This window comes from Peromyscus maniculatus, chromosome 20, assembly GCF_049852395.1.
Source record: "Peromyscus maniculatus bairdii isolate BWxNUB_F1_BW_parent chromosome 20, HU_Pman_BW_mat_3.1, whole genome shotgun sequence".
NCBI classification, from domain to species: Eukaryota; Metazoa; Chordata; class Mammalia; order Rodentia; family Cricetidae; genus Peromyscus; species Peromyscus maniculatus.
This window is the reverse complement of record NC_134871.1, coordinates 42428557-42447704: the sequence shown is the minus strand read 5'-3', so window position 1 is coordinate 42447704 and position 19148 is coordinate 42428557. Positions and strand designations below refer to the sequence as shown.

General features: G+C 46.0%; 1 protein-coding gene across 4 annotated transcripts in view; it reads left to right on the top strand.

Annotated features, from left to right (window-relative positions):
• The window catches only part of Trappc9 (trafficking protein particle complex subunit 9), a 489946-nt gene that overhangs the window by 302579 nt on the left and 168219 nt on the right, over window positions 1-19148 (top strand). For all 4 annotated transcript variants that reach the window (XM_076556025.1, XM_076556023.1, XM_076556024.1 and 1 more), the window contains one exon: window positions 4699-4841. In XM_076556025.1, the coding sequence (XP_076412140.1) occupies window positions 4699-4841 (143 nt within the window). The remainder of the gene's footprint in view (window positions 1-4698; window positions 4842-19148) is intronic.

The following is a 19148-nucleotide window of genomic DNA, read 5'->3' as shown; positions in this document are numbered from 1 at the left end:
TTCAAGGCCACCAGAGAACCTCTCTGTGTCCTTGGACACTGCGCCTGTGGTTGAAGCAGTAGGTGCCACTTTCTTGCTGGTTGATGGCTTGGCTTGCCCATTCACGTGCTCCTTTGTTCCTATGTTCATGCACTCAGCACTAACTGAGCTTTCTGAAGTCAAAGGCCACATTCACCTCAACCAAGTCCAGATTCTTGCACCCAAAGGATACCTGGGAGACTCTGAAAAGATGAATGAAGTCAGCCAGTTAGAGTCCGCTGTACTCAGAATCGACTGAAGGCATCTTGTATGATTTCAAGGGCTCTAGGACATGTTTGCAAGAAACCAGCTCTCTGGAGTTGGTGGCTCTGTGCTCTGGGCTGATGGGAGTGGAAAGAGAATTTGGGGTTTCAGAGAGTCTAAAATATGAGTGTTGAATTTAGAAAAATACTTGTTTCACTGAGTACTTTGGTTGTAAAGAAGAAATGTGGGTTGCCCTGGGTGGTTAGGAAGAAGGGTTTTAAAATGGGTAGAAGGTCCACGACGGCATCATTGGCATCACTGGCTTGCATGACACCCATACACATGAACATGAAGACAGTCTGAGTGGAGGGAGGCAGAGGGAACAGTGAGCGTACTGATGTAGGGCTGAGGACTTGAATGGACATCACTCCAAGGGAGATGCACAGTAGGTTTACAATCACAGGAGGAGAGAAGAGGCCTACATCAACCTAAACTGCAGTGAAATGTGGCTTCAGCCCAGAGGATGGCTCTTACCTCAAAAACAGAAAATGAATATCGGTGAGAAAAACCCTTGTGTGTGCTAGCTGAAGGGTCAAGTGGTAGATTGCTGTGGCAAATGATCTGGTGGTCTCCCAAAAAGCGAACGTAGAATAAATGTGTGATGTAGAGACTTCACCCTCTGCATGCTCCAAACAGACAAAAGTGAGGTGGTGACATTTGCACGCCCCTGTCATCGCAACGTTCTTCACTAGACACACAGGGTTGGAAGAAGCCTCACACGCATTGATGATTAATCACCGGCAGCCAGGCCACACGGTAGAGTGCTACTCAGGGAGGTGATCTGGTGCAAACCGTGATAGGGTAAAAGTCAAGAGCATTTTGATAAATGAAACAAGCCAGTCACAGAGGGACTGATGACCCAAGGCTCCCAGAATAGTCCACTGCGTAGAGGGTGAATGCGGGAGAGTTGCCAGGGACCAGGGTAGGAGGTGGTGGGAAGGTAGTGTGCAGTGCGTTCAGAGGTTTCTTTTTTTGGGGGGGGGGGTTGAGACAGGGTTTCGCTGTAGCTTTGGAGCCTGTCCTGGACTATCTCTGTAGACCAGGCTGGCCTCGAACTCACAGAGAGCTACCTGCCTCTGCCTCCCGAGTGCTGGGATTAAAGACGTGCGCCACCACCGCCTGGCCAGAGATTTCTTTTGGGAAGACAAAGAAGGTTTTGCAGATGTGGGACGGTGACCATGTGTCAACAGAGTGATGTGCGATGCTAAGAACCTCTGCCCTGAAGGAATTAAAATAGTGACTTTGATAGGAGTATTTTCTCTCAGTAGATCATCCTTTGGGTTGAAGGGTTTTTTGTTTGTTTTGTTTTGTTTTTCAAATAAATCTAGTTTTTAAAGTTTAAAAATCAGTAAAAGAACTGGGACCATGTTCATTTCTTCTAAGCCCTGTTGCTGGTAGTTTACTGGATGGGCAAGGTTGCGCAGAGGGAAAAGAATATGTTTAGTGTGTTTCTTTCTTGATTCTTCATGAAACTCTAAGGAGGTCAGTATCAGTCACAAGGAGGTCAGTACCAGTCACTAGGAGGTCATAGTTAAGGACTAGTTATGTCCCCATTAATTGGTGGGCTGAGGCTGAAAATGGCAAGCCACAGTGCCATGCCATAGATCCATGTGCCAAACTGGATTTCCCGGGTGACTCCCACCTTCTCTCCTTCCATCCGGCATTGACTTTGCCAACTACCTCCCCCCACCAACAAGTCCTTTCTCTGATACGAGGGGCACACACGTAGTTTCCTTTGATTTTTTAAAAAGCCTAAGGGCTATGGCTGCCTCCTCATTGCAAAAAAAGTGAGTCGACAGAAGCAGTCAGCACAGGCCAGATCCACCTTGCTGGAATCTGAGGGAGGAGGGCTGTGCCGGCAAGTTTTATGTCACTAGAGAGGAAGAAGCCTCAACTGAGAAAATGCCTCAATAATATGGCTATCGGCAGGCCAGTAGGGCATTTTCTTAATTAGATATTGAATGTGAGAGGGCCCAGCCCATTTTGGTTGGGTCCACCCCTGGTCAGGTGGTCCTGGGCTCAATAAGAAAGCAGACTGAGCAAGCCATGAAGAGCAAGCCAGTAAGCAGCACCACCCCCCCCACACACACAAACACACACCATGGCTTCTGCATCAGCTCCTGCCTCCAGGTTGCTGTCCAGTTTGAGTTCCTGTCCTGACTTCTTTCAGTGATGGACCATGGTGTGGAAAGAGAAGGCAAATCAACCCTTTCCTCCCCAATTTGGTCATGATGTTTCATCACAGCAATAGTAACCTTACCTAAGACAAGGGCCGAAGGTAGGCACCTCTCTTTAGCAAACTCTTGGAAACATGGCATCCTTTCACTCTGACTAGGAGAGAGTGAGCCCTGACTCCAGCACTTCAGCACGAACTTGGAGGCCCCAACACAGCAACACCATGGCTGAGCCCGCACATAGTGCCCAACTTCTGTTTTCAGGGCTGCTTCTGGAAAAGTCCTTCAGGGGAGTGGTTAGAGCTGGGTATTCTGGGAGCCTTCTCTGTTCTTCTTTGGCACAGAATGAACATGTTCAGGGGCTGTTACTGCACTGCAACCATTGTTCACCTCCTTGGTCCTCCCTGGCATCATCCTGTTATGTGCCGATCTGTTTCCTCTGCTGCTGCTGGTGTTATGTCTGGGAGGCATGAAGATCTGCCTCCATGCTTCCCGCTAACAGTTCTATCTGTCAAGTTCCTTTTTAATAATTGTGTGTGTCTGTGGGTGGGTTTGTGCACGTGAGTGCAGGTGACTGAAGAGTTCAGAGAAGATGCTGAACTCCTTAGAGCTGGAGTTACAGGCAGATGTGAGTCACTAGGCATGTGTGATGGGAGCAGAACTCAGGTCCTCTGGAATACAGCACAGGCTTTTAACCGCTGCGCCATCTCTCCAGCCTGTAATACCTGCCAAGTCTGAATGTAAAAGATTGCATAATAAATGTTTCTGACTTGGCCAGCCATAGGAAGTCTCTGCTGCAGAGTCTTCTCTGTTTCTATTTTTTTTAAAACTCATTCCCTGTAAGAAATACAGTGAAGCTCTTTGTTCCCAGCCCTACAGACTTAGGTGCTGGCTAGATTTGCCCTTGGGGTCCCTGCTGTCAACACCTGTTTGAGGACACTGCCGTGGAAGGTTCCATCATTTCAGTCAGGACTTAGCTAGGCCAAGATTTCTTGTTACCATGGCTACTTCCTATGTCCCACAGGCTACAGATCCCTCCAAAGTTGCCTTGTACTGAGTCGGGGACGTGGGAGGTGCCAGCTTTTCTACAATGCGTGTCCTCTGTCCTTAATATTTCTCTGCCTGTGTGCAGGGCCATGGGTGGGCCTGCACGCAGCTGTTCCTCCTGAGGAATCCTGCAGGACTTTGGGACTGGGGTCATAGTCCTGTAGGATTTACCTCTTGTGCTCGTCTCTCTTCAATCTCCGGTAGATGCAGCGCATCTAGGTCTTGCCTGTGGCTTCTTAGTATTCTTTCCTCTTACACCATTCCACTACCCAGTGCTATAGTAGATGCTGGGCATGAGTCTTCTCCCTGATACAGCAGCACTGTACTCTAAAACAGTGGTGGGGGCCCTCACTCAGCATTCCTAAGAATGGAGCTCTGCCTCTTCGTACCTTGTTAGTATCCCTGTATCCTGCCCCAACCCCTAACCCCATGCTCTTGGTCTGGGCTGCTCTCCCCCAGTATACAAAAATCTCATCTCAAAGGGAAGGATGGTCAGATATAACCAGACTAAACTAGGGCTGCACTTTCCATGTCTCACCTCCCCAGTATGTTGGCTGAATGCCTCTTGTGTTCTTGTATCACCAAGGGAGGCAGGGTCTACCCTCCTACTCTCCCATCATCCTTTGTAAGTGCACGCGGTAGGGGGGGTCCTGGGGAAGAGCCTAGGAGGGGAGAGTTCAGCCCCCATCGGCACCCTACTTTGTAGCCACCCACCATCTTTGTCCTGACGCCTTTTTGCCCATTTGGATGGTACTTGCCACCTCTTCATCCCGTGTCCTATTTCTGGTGTGGTGGCACTGCCCTTGTCTTTCGAGAAGGGCCTCTGCTGTGCCTCCCTCTGACCTCTCAGGCTTCTAGTTATGTCAGGCTGGGAGTAGAAGTTGCCTGCTACCTCCTGCATGGACGCTGCCCTTCCCAGCCATCTGCCAACGCACAGTGTGTTTTCTCTGTCAAGTGTGGTATCTTAAGAGGGTGCATATTGGAGCTCCTTCTCCCTGTACGTACAGCCAAGGACTGTTCAGACTTTCGGTACCACAGGAAAAAATGGTGCCAGATGCACAGTATGAGCTGGGCTAGTTGTGTGATCCTTTCAGGGGTGAGGGTCCTGAGACCCTCGCTAGGTCGCAGCCTGCTTCCCGGCGTGGAGCCTCACCTACTTGTGGGTACTGACTTAGTGTTTGTCTTAACTTTTTAGACTCTGGAAGCTGTCCTGAACTTCAAGTACTCCGGAGGCCCAGGCCACGTGGAAGGGTATTACAGGAACCTGTCTCTGGGACTGCATGTGGAAGTTGAGCCCTCTGTGTTTTTCACCAGAGTCAGCACGCTTCCGGCAACCAGGTAACCGGGCTGGGTGGGGTGGGGTGGGTGGGAGGTTGTCTCATGTCACTGGTTATCTTATCTCACTGTCCGGCAGAGCCATGCCTTTGGCAGGGCAGTGGTCCTTGGTGTTAATGGGCAGCGAGGATGCTGTGCCCACAGTCCCTGTGTGTGTGTGTGTGTGGCACCCTCCCAGGGCAAATTCTTTGCTTTGCTCTGTCTGAGCCTTCATCACTGGGGGCTCTGCATAGTGCTTTGCTTGTATTTGGTTCCTCCTGAGGACCACAGCCTTGTTCTCTGTGATGCTCCTTTGGCGGGTGAGATGAAGGTTTTTGTCTCAGGGCTCACTCTCCAGCACCACAAGGACCTTCTAGCTCAGCACAGTGTCAGCTCGTTCCATACAGGGAGTTATTTCCCTCAAGGTAACGCTCTCTGTTACCAACTCCCCCAGGCCTGATCTTCTTCTTAGGAAAGGGAAGGGTGAGTTTGTCTACTTCAGGGTCACATGTGGTGAGAAAGGCCATTGGTTTTCTCTTAGGTGGAAGGTGACAGTTCCTTATCTCATACATGTACTGTGGAAGTGGTATCAATGCTTCCCAGGAGCCCTTGGGATAGTTTATATGTGCAGCTCCTGGAGAATGGGGACCCACCTCCACTGAACTCCACTGTGGACCAGGTCAGCATTGTGTATGCTTAATTGAGCAAAACAGCAGCCATAACTAACACTCATCTGTCTTTCTTTGGACATCACAAATAGCACCCTGGCCTGTGCTGTTTATTCCTTTCTTGTATTCTATAGGGTAAAATAGAGGTATGGTGTCCATCATGACGCTGACAGAAAAATCCATTTAAACGGATCTGGCTCACTTACCCCCCGGCCACTGGAAAAAGGCTTCAGCAAGAATTAATGGCTTATCTGGGCCTTTTACCATCCCTTTTCATCATCTATCACTTTTTTGGTCCTCACTGCCAAGGTGGCTTCTACTTGAATTTGTATAAAGCTTTAAAGCTCCTGCCCCCAGGGCAGATTTGGCCAGCGTGCTGACAGCCAGTGTTAGGGTGTGCCAAGCCTTCCACACATAGCTCTGCTACATCATGTCTGCCTTTCTTGCTCCTTCTCTTCTCTTGCTGCCACTGCCCATCAAGACTTCTCAGATGTGGCACAGGTTTCTATGAATTCTCTTTTGTGCCTCATTGATATATGGCTGCTACCTCATGGCCCCTGTAGGTGTAAATGGTAATTTAAGGTTGAAGTGGACTTGGAAGCATTGGCTGTAGGCTGAAGCACTACTTTGGTCTTTGTTGCCAACCGGTAGCCTTCATCTTCTCTTGGTTTGGCTGGTGTATTTCTCTTTCCAGCTCTTGGGTTTGAGAGTGCACTTCTGATTTTCCTTTTCCACTATCCCTAAATCTAATTGATCTCAAAATCCTGGGATGGAATGTCACCATTTCCAGATCACTCTGGCCACTGTGTATCCATATCCTCATGGAGGGTTGACCAGTTGGCTCCAGCCCTGCTTGTCCCCAGGTCCTACCCAGCTTGCAGACAGATCCAGTGCTGAGGAGACTGTATTCAGGGTCTCTCCCACTCTTGTTTGGGATAGACCTTCCTCTCACCTGCTTCTCCCCATGTTCCTACCAAGTTCTGGTACAGCCAGTCATACCTTTACAGCCAGAGCTTGTGTCAAGGCAGTTCACTCCTGGGGGCTTCAACTGTATCTTTTCCCTAAAAGGGTCCTATTAATAAACTACCATTCTTCTATTTAACCCTTTGGAAAACATCTGCTTGCCTTTGAAACCTGTTTGACTTCCTGTACATTTCTCTAGCAGGAGTGTGCATGTGTGCTAATGTGTGTGTGTGTGTGTGTGTGTGTGTGTGTGTGTGTGTGTGTGTGTGTGTTTCTCTGTGCTTTCCTCACTTCTCTAACACATAGTGTCATATTCCTGGGAGCACTTCTGCCCTGTTTCCAGCCAGCACCGCCCCCCCCCCCCAATACCAGGTGCATCACACAGCCTCTTTGGAAACAGGGGCAGACAGAGCAACTTCTTGCTCTCCGCTAGCCTGATAGGAGCTTGTCACACACAATTAGTATGGAATGGGAATACAAATGCACACACAGGAGCAATGGAGCAATGGAACATCAGATGAGTGAATAAATAGAAAAGATCCAAGCTCCCTCTAGGAGTGGGGAGGAAGAGGAGGAGTGAGTGACTGAAAAGGATACAGACAGTACAGACTTACATGTCTATGTCCAAATTTGCCCCAGTGCAGACAGATTCAGCATTGCATTTAAAAGTGGAGCTTGTCAGACTCCATGCAATCGGAAGACATTAACTATGTGCCTCTTACAAGAAACCAGCCTCAAATGTGCACAATGTATGTAAACACTAATGTTTAGAAGGTTGGTATGAACTTATTAATATTAAACATCTGGGCTTTCAAGAGAAAGAGATGGGAAAATTTGTAGTGATTTAAGAATTGAGTTCTCAATAGCACATTACTGTCCTAAATATAAATACACTTAAAAAGATAATTTCAAAATAAAACTGGCACATGAAGGGGAGAAACAGATAACCCCATGGTATACCTGACTGTTTGAATATTATTCCCCGAGAATCTGATATGACAAGTTTACGAAACAAAACAAAACTCACAGGAAAATTGTGGCCAACCTAGACATTTTGGTTAACCAGCTCCACATAATTGTATTTATGGAAGAGTGATTGCTTATACTAGAAATTAATGGCCAAATCATTGGTGTGGCTTCTGCATCACACAAAGAAGAGTTCAATACCCCCAGAAGAAATTATAGAGAAGAAAGCATGTCAGTAAAATAGGGAGTGAAAGAGAATTTATGGAGTCAATGGAACCAAAACTGATACTTTAAAAAGATTAATAATAAAATTAATCATAACTAGGGCAATGAGTGGGGAGAAAGAGAAAACACAAATTGTTAGTAGAAGGTAAAAAAAGATGAAGGCTTCTGTGAGTTTTGTATATGCTATGTTTGGAAATATAAGAGGATACTGTAGCGAGCCTTATCCCAGTGAGTTATACAACTGAGGCAAAATGGATCAGTGTTTTGAAGGAGGAAAGTGGACAAAGTACTAAAACTGACACAAGAAGAAATAGAGTATGTGAATAGACGCTCTCTGTGAATAGACACTCTCTGTGAATAGACACTCTGTGAATGGACACTCTTTGTGAATAGACATTCTTTATGAATGGACACTCTCAACTAGAAAGTTTCCCTGAAGCGTTCTGTGGGACCCGGCAACTTCTCCAGTAAGTAGTTCAAGCTCTTAAGAAAACAAGCACAGTGCTTTTAAGGAAGCTCATTTCAAAAGCAGGCAAGGAGGAGTCCCTCCTGGACCCAACCTCATCATACTGCTGCTTTCCAGAGACACCAACCATATCACAGGAAGAAAAATCTGTAGGCCAGCAGCCTCAGGTATTCAAAGGATGAGTTGAAAGACAAAATACTAGTTGATTTCAGCCACATGTAAGGTATAATAGAGTACTAACCATTCCAGTTTATCCTAGAAATACATTTAGTTTTAAGCACTGAAAACTTAACCATTGGAATTTATCTCATTAGCAAAACAAAGGGGGAAAACCTGGCAATTGATGAAGGATGTTCTTGGACAAAATTCAATTCTTACTTAGCTGGGAACTCTATAAACTAGGGTTTCTGAAAGCTTGTCAGCACCAGGAAGTTCCTGGGCAGAGAGTCTACGGTTACTGTTGCTGCAGGGCAAGTCTGAACAATTTCTCCATGAACATGAGCCAGGCAAACCTGTCTGCTGTGAGCACTCTGTTATATTCCTTGTAATCCTTCCCAGAGCAATAAGGTTTCAAAAAGTAAAAATAATCAAAGACCTAAAAACTAGAAATGGATAGTTAAAAAAAACAAAACAAAACCTGTTGTCAACCACATGTCTGCTATTACACTGTACACATAGCCAGCTGTATTCCTGTTTATTAGCAACAATGAGAAATTTGAAGATAAAATTGAAAATAATGTTTCAATAAAACCAAAACACAAACCACAGGGATAAAGTTGTGAAAATGTGCTCTCTATCTAGAAAGTGTCAAAACACAGGGAAGAGGCTTGAATACCTGGCAAAGGACAGGCGCTGATTACTGAGAAGAGCTAGTTCCTGTTGAGATTCCAGTTTCCTCTGTATTGACTATAAACTCAAGGCAATCCCAACCAAAGTCCTGGCAATATTTATTAATTAAACCAGAAACTGGAAAGTTGTTGTTTAAAATATCTTGAAACAGAGCAGGAAATATTCCTTGACCTAAAAGAACAAAATTGGAGGAATTAAGTATGTGATTTGAAAACTTCTGTGCAGAGGCCATTGGCACCCATGAGGACTAGAGGTCAGTACACCCAGGTAGACAATTCATAAATAGACTTAGCAGAATGCACAGCCTGTTCTTGCTCCTCAAAGGAGACATAGCAAGGCAGCTTCCTGACTTGAAGCCAGAGATTTCTTAGATCCACTCAGAAAATTGCTAACTATAAAATAAAATGTTGATAAATAATTAATTTCATGAAAATTGAAACCTTATGCTTGGGCTGGCCAGAGGCTGCAAGGGGGTAAAAGCTTTTGCTATGGCAGCTAGATGCCTAAATCTGATCCTTGGGATCCAGCTAAAATGCTGGATGCTGTGGGCCACATCTGTGCCTCTAGCCCTCCTGTATTGAGATGGAAGCGTGAGAACCGCTGGAAGCTTGTGGGTTAGGTAGCCTGGAGTAGACAACGCAGCAGCAGAAGCATGGAGAGAGACTGCATCAGCCAGGTAGAAAGAAGGCAAGCAGTTCCTCCTGAAAGCTGTTCTCTGGCCTCCATGTATGTGCTCTGGCATGTTGCATGCCTGAGTGCTTTTTCTAAATAAAATAAACAAATCACACAAAAATTTACAGCCAGGCGGTGGTGGTGCACGCCTTTAATCCCAGCACTCAGGAGGCAGAGCCAGGCAGATCTCTGTGAGTTTGAGGCCAGCCTGGGCTACCAAGTGAGCTCCAGGAAAGGAGCAAAGCTATGCAGGGAAACCCTGTCTCGAAAAAAAAAAAATCACACTCATCAAAAGGCAAATCATGCCATAAAATATACTGCAGCATTTGAACAGGTATATTTTTTTTTATAATGACCCCCAGTCACCTGAAACATGTTCTGTGTCATTAATTGTTAGAGGAACATAAAATAAACCTATAGTTAGGCACCATTGTATACCTCCCAGAATGGCTAACATGAGTAACTGCTGATTGCATTCAATGCTGGTGAGGATGGGATTGAACTGGAATTTGTGGGCATACAAGTTGACCAGCAGCTCTTCTTGGAGCTTTGAAACATATACCTACCCAGTGAGCTGCCAGTTTCTTTTCTGCATGTTTATTTTAGAGAACTGAAAAAAAAATCTGTATCTACAAAAAAGACTTGTGCAAGAATTTATATAACAGCTTTACTTTCTATAACCCCAGTGTGGAAATGACTCTGAATACCTGTCAGCAGGAGAATGGGTGAGCCGTCTTTGATACAATCCCACAGGGGGATACCACTGAGAAACAAAAGGAACTTCTGGAACATGATGCCAGTCGAAGGTGTCTGTGCACACAGTTCCAGACAGTGACACCTTTGGTCAGAGTGCTTTGAGTAGTGGCTGGGTGTGGGTTGAGGGGGCGGGGTGAGAAGAAGTGGGTTAGGAAGGTATTAGGGTCTATTACCTTGGTTTTCTTAGACTTTGCCTCTGACACTTCCTCTCCCCAGGGAGGTCCCCAGTTCTAGGCAGACCAGGTTCGTCGGTTGCCTGGGAGGACCAGTGTCTTTCTGCCTCAGTGAAGTATTGTATGTCTAGTAGGGTGCTATCCCGGGGTTAAGATAGTGTAAGGACTCATCGGTCTATCTTTCATATCTTTGTCTGTTATCCCATGTAACTTGTCCTTTGATTTTAAAAAATTTAATGCTCACATGTAAAATTATGTGTGCAACCCAAGACGGCCCTTAATTTTTAATGGGTGAGATCTGGAAAGTTATCATGGGAAATGGGATGCTGCAGTGTTCAACACTGGGCCAGCCCATGGGAGGACCCTGGGAAGAGCGAAGCACTGATGAGCCCCTCTAGGTTTTAAGACTGACAGAATGGGCACCAAGCTGAAGTTCTATTTTCCTTGGTGACTACAGCAAAATCAACATGCATTTTGGGCACTCAGCATTAGCGGTTTATTGAAGTGGCATGCTGTGGTGCATTATGAATTCATTGCTTGCTTTTTGCTCACAGGTGAAGATTGTTCTGTCAGAATCATGCTGTGCTAGAATTCTACACATCTCACTTTTAAAGGCAGGCCCTTCTCAACACACTTGGACTACAGATGAGGCCGGGTGGGTGTTGTATGTTTTTCTCCAGCTCATGTAGCTTGCTGGTGACAGTTGATCTAGGTTTTCTTACTTCAAAGCCACTGCAGTCTGGACAGCCAAATGACCACCTGCATGTCAGAACTTTCATGGAGGTTTAGACTGATTTTTAGTGTAAACAGAAGCCAGGGATGTCAAAAGATCACCCTGGTGTGGGCCAGTTATGTAGAGAAGCTCAGCTGCAAATGTGTATGGGTCATTTGCTCCCAGAATTGTCAGGATTTCTGTCTCATTTCTATAGTTTTTCTCGTGTGTGTGTGTGTGTGTGTGTGTGTGTGTGTGTGTGTGTTGTGTTGTATGTGCATGCATATATGTAGATATGAGTGTGTGTGGTGTGTGTTGTATGTGCATGCATATATGCAGATGTGAGTGTGTGTGTGTGGTGTATACATGCATGCATGCATGCAGCTCTGAGTGTCCATGTGTATGTGTGGTGGCCAGAAGAGGATGTCAGGTACTTGCTCTTTCACACTCTACCTTGTTCCCTTGAGACAGGGTCTCTTACTAAACTTGATATGAGGCTGGCAGCCAGAGAGCCCCAGTGGCCTGACCCTCCTGTTTCTGCCCCTCCCCGCAGCACTGAGGTTACAGGTAAGTATTGCCATACCCAGCTTTTTTTCTTTTTTAAATTTTTACACGAGTTCTAGGGAATCCAAACATCCAAGCTCAGGTTGTCGTACATGTGCACCAAGTACTCTTACCCTCCAAGTCATCCTCACAGCCCCTCTTACTGGTAGGTTTTGATGTGACTGTCTTCTGGAAAGGAAAGGGCAAAGAGAAATGTTCTTTGTTCTGGGCATGTTATGTTCAGCATCCTGTTCTCGTTCCAGAATGCCCTTGGAGGTGGGCATCATGCTCTGGAGTGTGCAGTGGCTCCTCATGTCTTCTACCCATTGGCACGCGAAGGCTTGGGTCTACATGGGGCCTCTCAGCACCATACTGTGGCTTTGGGTCATATTTGTGTGAGCCAGGTGTCCAGAGACCTAGCTCTGATTCCTTCTGCTGTGTACATGTTATCATGGGAGTTGCAGTTTCAGGGTCTATCTGTCTGTCCCTTACTGAGAGACTGTGTCTGCTCTGTTCATCTCACCAGGGAGAAAAGAGAATCAAATTATTGAAGAGTGGACCATTTTCCCTAAATGCCATAAAATAGTAAAGATGAGAGGCAGACTGTTCTCCCTCCCTTCTTTTCTCTCTCTCCCTTCCCCTCTCCCCCTCCCCCTCCCTCCCACTTGCGTTTGGAAGATCAATTACCTCTGAGATTCCCATTTTACACCGAGCCGCCCGGTAATGTTCTTAGGGACTAGACTAAAATGGATCAGGCCACACTGCCCCTCTCTAGCAGCTGCGCTTCCCTCTCTCCCAAGGAGCAATTTCTTTCTAGACGGTTACAGTAAATGATCCAATCTTAGACATTCCTATTTGGAGCTATGTAGAGAATACCCTCCTCAGAGCAGAGTGCAGGGTGTAATAGGTATTTCGTGCGAATAGAAGCCATCCTTCTGGAGACACTGTTGCACTTGCTCTCTGTCATTTTAAAGGTTTCTGTTGGGGAGTGGCCCTCAGCTCCCCAGAGGTCCCATGCCCATAGTGTATAGCATCAAGGCTGTTTCAAGAGAGACCTTTATCAGGCTAGAGCTTTTCCAAGCTGCTGCACTTGCTAGATTCATTTTACACTTTGTAAGACTTTAGAATTTTAGCAATAAGATTCAGAAGTAAATCTGTATTTCATCTCAAATGCCGATAGCATTGATCTTGTGTGGTCATGAAATCACATGTTAAAAAATTATTTGTGAAGATTTGAATATGGTACCAAGTACAAGATCGATAAATGAACATTGAAGATCCTTGCTTCTTTCTTGTGTGCCATGTTCTTTGGGGAAAGGGAGGGCCAGTCCTGTAAGAAGATCTACTATGCACAGCTGGTCCTGGGAACTTCCATAGGATGCCACTGGCCTTAGCTGCTGGCCCATCTTCCTACCTTAGTGTTGGCTCTCTGAAGCCAAACACCCTGACCGGCTGCTGTGTTGGCTATACCCAGCACGGCACCTGCCATGATACAGGCACCAGTACTCAGTTGAATTGATAATTAATGCCAAGGGGACATGGGAGGTACATGACAGATCAAGAAAGAACCACCCGGTGTGAGCTGGTGCCATGAAGCCGTCTGTGTGAACAGTAGGAATAGCAATTGCTTCTTCCGTGAATTCGGAGGAAGCTGTGCAGTGGGGAGGCCAGAGCCAGAGTCCAGAATCCCGAGGGCACACTGATAGGCAAGATACAGGAGGAGGGGACTGTGACTCCTCCTGGGATATGCTTGAGTTACAAAATAGTCTGTTCTGAGCTGGTGAGATGGCTCAGTGGGTAAGGGCACTGCCCTCCAAGCTTGAAGACGCAAAAGAGAAGCAAATCCTAGAATTTTTTTCCTGATCTCCCTGTATAACACATACATACATACATACATACATATATGTATATATATACATACATACACACATTTACATACACTAAACCAATATTAAAAAATACTCTACCCTCCTAAGATATAAGGAAGAGACATTTCTAGCCTGTCACTGTTTGTGGCCACATGATGCCCCATTCACCCAGGAGCCACAAGGGGTCTGCAGAAGGCACTGGAGCCCAGGGACATCAACAATGGCGTTTGAAAGGGTTTGAGAGATGACACAGGAAGTCAAAGCATTTGCCATGCAAAACGCAGGACAAGAGTTTGCACCCCCAGAACTCACATAGATGATGGGTGGATGTGTTGTTCCACCTGCAATTCCAGCCTTGGAAGGCGGAGATGGGAGACCCCAGAAGCCAGCTGGCTAGTAAGACTAGACCAGCTTAATCTGCATTTGAATGAGAGACCCTGCCTCAAAGAAAGTAAGATAGCAAGTAATCAAAGAATATCCCTGACATCACCCTCAGGCCTCTGCAGGCTCCTGCACATGTGTATGTGCATCTGTACACAGGTATGAATGCATATTAAACATTTACGCAGTGCATGTTCCCCCCTCCCCCAACATGCACAGCAAAAGAGGGAAAAAGTGGGAGTGAGGTGCCCTCACTCATACTGATTACCAGCTCTGCCATAGGGGTGAGTTCTGGAATGTTTCTAAACCCTGGATCCTGATACCATGTTGTGAGGGTTAAGATAGAAAGCTGAATGTCAGATATTTAAGGCAGAGCCTGGCAAGTGGTATGGTCATAGGAGTTGGCACTCTCTTCCCCTCTTGTTCTTGGTCTCTGACCATATATCCCAGGTCATTCCTTTGCTCTGTTTATTTTTTTTTTATTTTTTATTTTTTTGTTTTTTCGAGACAGAGTTTCTCTGTGTAGCTTTGCGCCTTTCCTAGAACTCTCTTGGTAGCCCAGGCTGGCCTTGAACTCAGAGATTTGCCTGGCTCTGCCTTCCGAGTGCTGGGATTAAAGGCGTGCACCACCACCGCCCGGCTCCTTTGCTCTGTTTAAATCAATCCCCAGGACTCCTGGCCTATGAGGAGGACATAGCAGGTGACTGTACATGGCAGGTCATCTTGACTCAGTGGAGGGAAAGGAGGCAGAATCCTAGACTCTGAACCCAGTTCCTGACTCGGGAGGGCCACTGAATTGCTCTGAGCCTGGCTTGTCCTTAGTTAAAAGTAGTGGGGATATTATACTTAAGGGGAGATGTTTGTCCCCTTCTCCAGCCATTCAGACTCGTTACATAAATCCATGCTATGGGAAGTATGGTGAGCACCCCCATACCTGTTGTGTCTCCCACCAAGACGCCCGCTGGTGACATTCTGCAGACATTATCTTCTCTGTGCCCCTCCCCCGGCACTGTGCACAGTGCTTGTTACTGTTCTAAAACTAAAAATAAGACGTGGCTTCTGCGCCAGTTAATTATCTGTGTAATCCACGTTGATGGCTTCTCCGTATCAGACACCTGGGTCTCTGTATTTATGTAGAAACTGCATACTTTTCCACAGTCTCCCCTCTGCTCGGAACTAGTTGGCTTTCCCTCCTGGCTGTTTGTGTTGAGCATTTTTGTGCCTAAGTCTGTGTGCATGTGGAGAGTGTGTTTGAAAGAGAATTTCAAAGAATCTGGACTTTTAATGTGCACTATAGAAAATTCCTCTGCAATTCGTCCCTGAGAGTGTGAGATTATGACTTCCCAGCCTCATTAAAAATATCACTGTTATGAAAGAGTGAACAGTTGAGGTCTGTGCAACATCTCACTGGTTTTACAACTTTAACATCGTTAACTGGGTGTGAAGCTTAATATTCTTTATATTTATTGAGCTTTTGCTTTTTTCCCCAAGTGCTGCTTTATATGTAATTTTATCATATTTATTTTTTAGAAGATTTATTTTTAAGTGTGTGTGTGTGTGTGAGCGCGCACATGTGTATGAGTGTGTTTGGTGAATTCAGAAGAGGGTGTCACATCTCCTGTAGCTAGAGATATAGATGGTTATGAGTTGCCCCATGTGGGTGCTAGGAGCCCGACATAGGCCCTCTACCAGAGCAGAATGTATTCTTAACCACAGGGCCATCTCTCCAGCCCATATTTAAAATATTTTATTAATCTTTTTTATTGCCCAGAACTGTTGTGTATTAAATATTTTTAAAGGTGATCCAATTTGTCATGTGTTTAAAAAGGATTTACTTACATATATATATATATATATATATATATATATATATATATGGCTCCATTTATATATATGTACTACATGCATGTCTGGGTGCCCAAGGAGGTCAGAAGGGGCTGTCAGTGCCCCTGGAACTGAAGCTACAGATAGTCTGAGCCACCATGTGGGTGCTGGGAACCGAACCCAGGTCTTCTGGAAGAGCAGCAAGTGCTCCTAACTGCTGACACATCTCTCCAGCTTCCTAATCTGTCAAATTTTGTTACAAGTTGTATTTGTGTTTTTAAAAAGGATTTTAGTTTTATTTATTTATACGTGTCTGTGTGGAGGTATGTGCATATAAGTGCCTGAGGAGACTAGCGTTACAGGTGGTTGGGAACCACCTTGTGTGGGTGCTGGGAATTGAACTTGGGACTTCAGAAAGAACAGTTTCATAAGGGGCCTTTTTGAGTGCTTAGCTTCTGTCTGCATCTGCTTTAGGGAGTGCACTAAATTGTTCTTGGAAGCATTTCTTCCACTCCTGCTTTCTGGAAGAAACCACACAGTATTGTTATTTCTTTAATTACTTAAATAACTGTTTGGTAGAATTTGTCAGGAAAGAATCCTGACCTGGAGAAGATTAAAAAAAATATTAGATTTGATTGATTTAACGGGTGGGAGACTTTTGAGGTCGTTTACCTTTTCTTGGGTTGATTCTGGCAGTTTGTGTCCTCTGTCATCTGGGTTGTGACACTGGCGAGGGGGAACTCTGAAGTCTCCATGCTGCCCTCTCAGTGGCTTTGGTCCTGTTTGACTGCTCTCTCTCTCTCTCTCTCTCTCTCTCTCTCTCTCTCTCTCTCTCTCTCTCTCTCTCTCTCTCTCTCTCCCTCTCCCTCTCCCTCTCCCTCTCCCTCTCCCTCTCCCTCTCCCCCTCCCCCTCCCCTTCTCCCTCTCTCTCTTCATTCCTCTCCCTCCCTCCCTCCCTCCCTCCCTCCCTCCCTCCCTCCCTTTCTCTCTCTCTCCTTTAAAGTTTGATCATAAAATTATACTGACCTTTTTGAAGACTCAGGTAGTGTAAACCAGTCAGTTTTCTCTGTCTCTCTGCTCTTCTCTTCCTTGTTCTCTCCCTCTGCTTCCTGTGAGTTTCTTTATTTCCCATGATAAGAGCTGCTTGCCCTGTACCTCCAGTCTCTCCTGATACAGTCATTTAATGCAGCAGGTCTCCCTCTAAGTCCTTCATCAGCTGCATCTCAGTGCCTGGGTTTTTACTAACTGCAAACAATCCTGGTTTCTCGTTAGGGCTGTTTGAAGTGCGTTGGTCCATTTCCTCGCATTTTAAATGTCCCATTGACCATTCTGCTACCAACCTCTGGATTAATCCTGCTTCAGTTGAGAACACACTTTGTGTGCTTTTACTGTGCACTAGTGCATGGGTTCTGCAGGTGTGAGGTGGGGTTTTCATTACATGTCAGTCAAACATGGGTGGTTGCTCATGTCTCCTATATTGTTGATTTTATGTCTGCTCATTCTGCACATTTCCAAGAAGCTCCTATTGGTGTCTTTGACTCTAATTATGCTTCTCTCCATTTATCTTTTAAGTTCCCCCGGGGTCCTCATGGAGCTAAGTGCCCAGACATTAAGACTGATTGGGTATTCTTGGTAGATTCAGGCTTTCCTTCATTAAGCAATGTTCTTTATCACCACTAACTGTCCCTGCTCCAAAGTGGACGCTGCTACGCTCCTGCCTTTTACTGTCATAGATCTTAGTAAGCTCTCTTGCACTGGGTACTTGACATTTTTGTTGCTCTTTTCTCCTTCTTCCCATGCCAAGTTTCCTGGTAATGTTCTTGCCCTTTCTTCTGAAGGTCTTTCTGGAAGGCCCCTTTTAGAGTCCCGGCCTTCCCCACCCCTCCACTCCTGAAGGACATCCCCCCTTCTCCTTGGATGCAGACTTCTAGGTTACAGTCTCTCCACCCCTCAATCACTTGTAAAATGTCCTGCTTCCTCTGCCCTTCACAGTGTCTGATGACAGAGCTTCAGACTTTTCACACCCGTTTCCTGTCTCTTGCTTGTTCATCCTGGTAGCCTTCTCCCTTTGGACTTCCCTCTCTGCAGCTTCCGCTGTTTCTAGATATAGGATTCTTTACATGTGTACTGGGTGGGGTGTGCTGAGCTGCCAGGAACCGTGTGACATCGCAGACAAGTCCAGGAGGTTTTCTGCCATCATTTCTTCAGAAGCTGTGTGTAGCTTTTACTTCTTGCTCAGTTTCTTATAACATAGTTCTTATTAGGTTATACCCCTACTCCCTGCTTAGGATTATACTTTTCAGTATTTTTTCCTCTGTTGTTTCTGTTGGATGATGCTTCTCTACTGTTTCTGTGGAGGATCTTTAATTTTAGGTGTCTCATTTCCTTTGTTGGCTCCAAACATTCTTTGTACGATTTCCACTCTTCTAGAGTATTATTTGGGGATTTGCTTTTATGCTTGTAGATGGAGTACAGGCATTGGTGAGGGTGAGAAGAGCATGCACCGTCTCTGGGGTGGGGGGTGGCATGTCTCCTGGAGGTCTCTCAGTTCCGGGTGGTTTGTTCTCTGTCTTTTCTCCCCTTGTCTTCATTGTTACCACCCAGTGTATTTCTCAGCTCACTTTCCTGCTCTGATGCTTCTCCTGGCTCATCCTCATGCCTCCCCGCTTTCCTGGGATGCTCTCTTATGCCTTCTTGGGCACATCCTTCTCTAAGATAGGCATCTTGAGGTGCCCCACTGTTTTGTCCTTCACGTGGAGTTCATAGTTTCTGGTAGCAAATTCTTTCCTGAGATCTTCTGAGTATTTGCATCTAGTGCTCTGAGGTGCTGGGGTCTTGTCTGGGTCCTCAGGAAAATTCTCTTTTAGTGGGTAGTCCATAGTGTCTTTGGTTTTCTTGCATTGTCCCAGGGGCCAGCTGTCCCATTTCAAAGGATTTGTGGCACTCTCTGGTTCTTTCTGTGGTCTATGCCACCCCAGAACTGAAGACTTTAACCATGGTTACTTGGCCTGATTCCATGTGCTATGCTCTGGTGAAGCCTGAGGTTCCCACCTAACTGTCATACTGGTCTCTTAATCTCTGTCCTATTGCAAATCTCCCTCCTGTGTCCCCGCTAAAAGTAGGCGTGACTTGCCTGTGTTGAGTCTCCTGTGTGACTGATTGGCCAGAAGAACAGGGAGTAAGCTGGATGTGATGGATGCTGACACTATGGCTTGTAGGACAGAGACTCCTGGACCAGAGAGTGATACTCACCCATGTAGCCCAG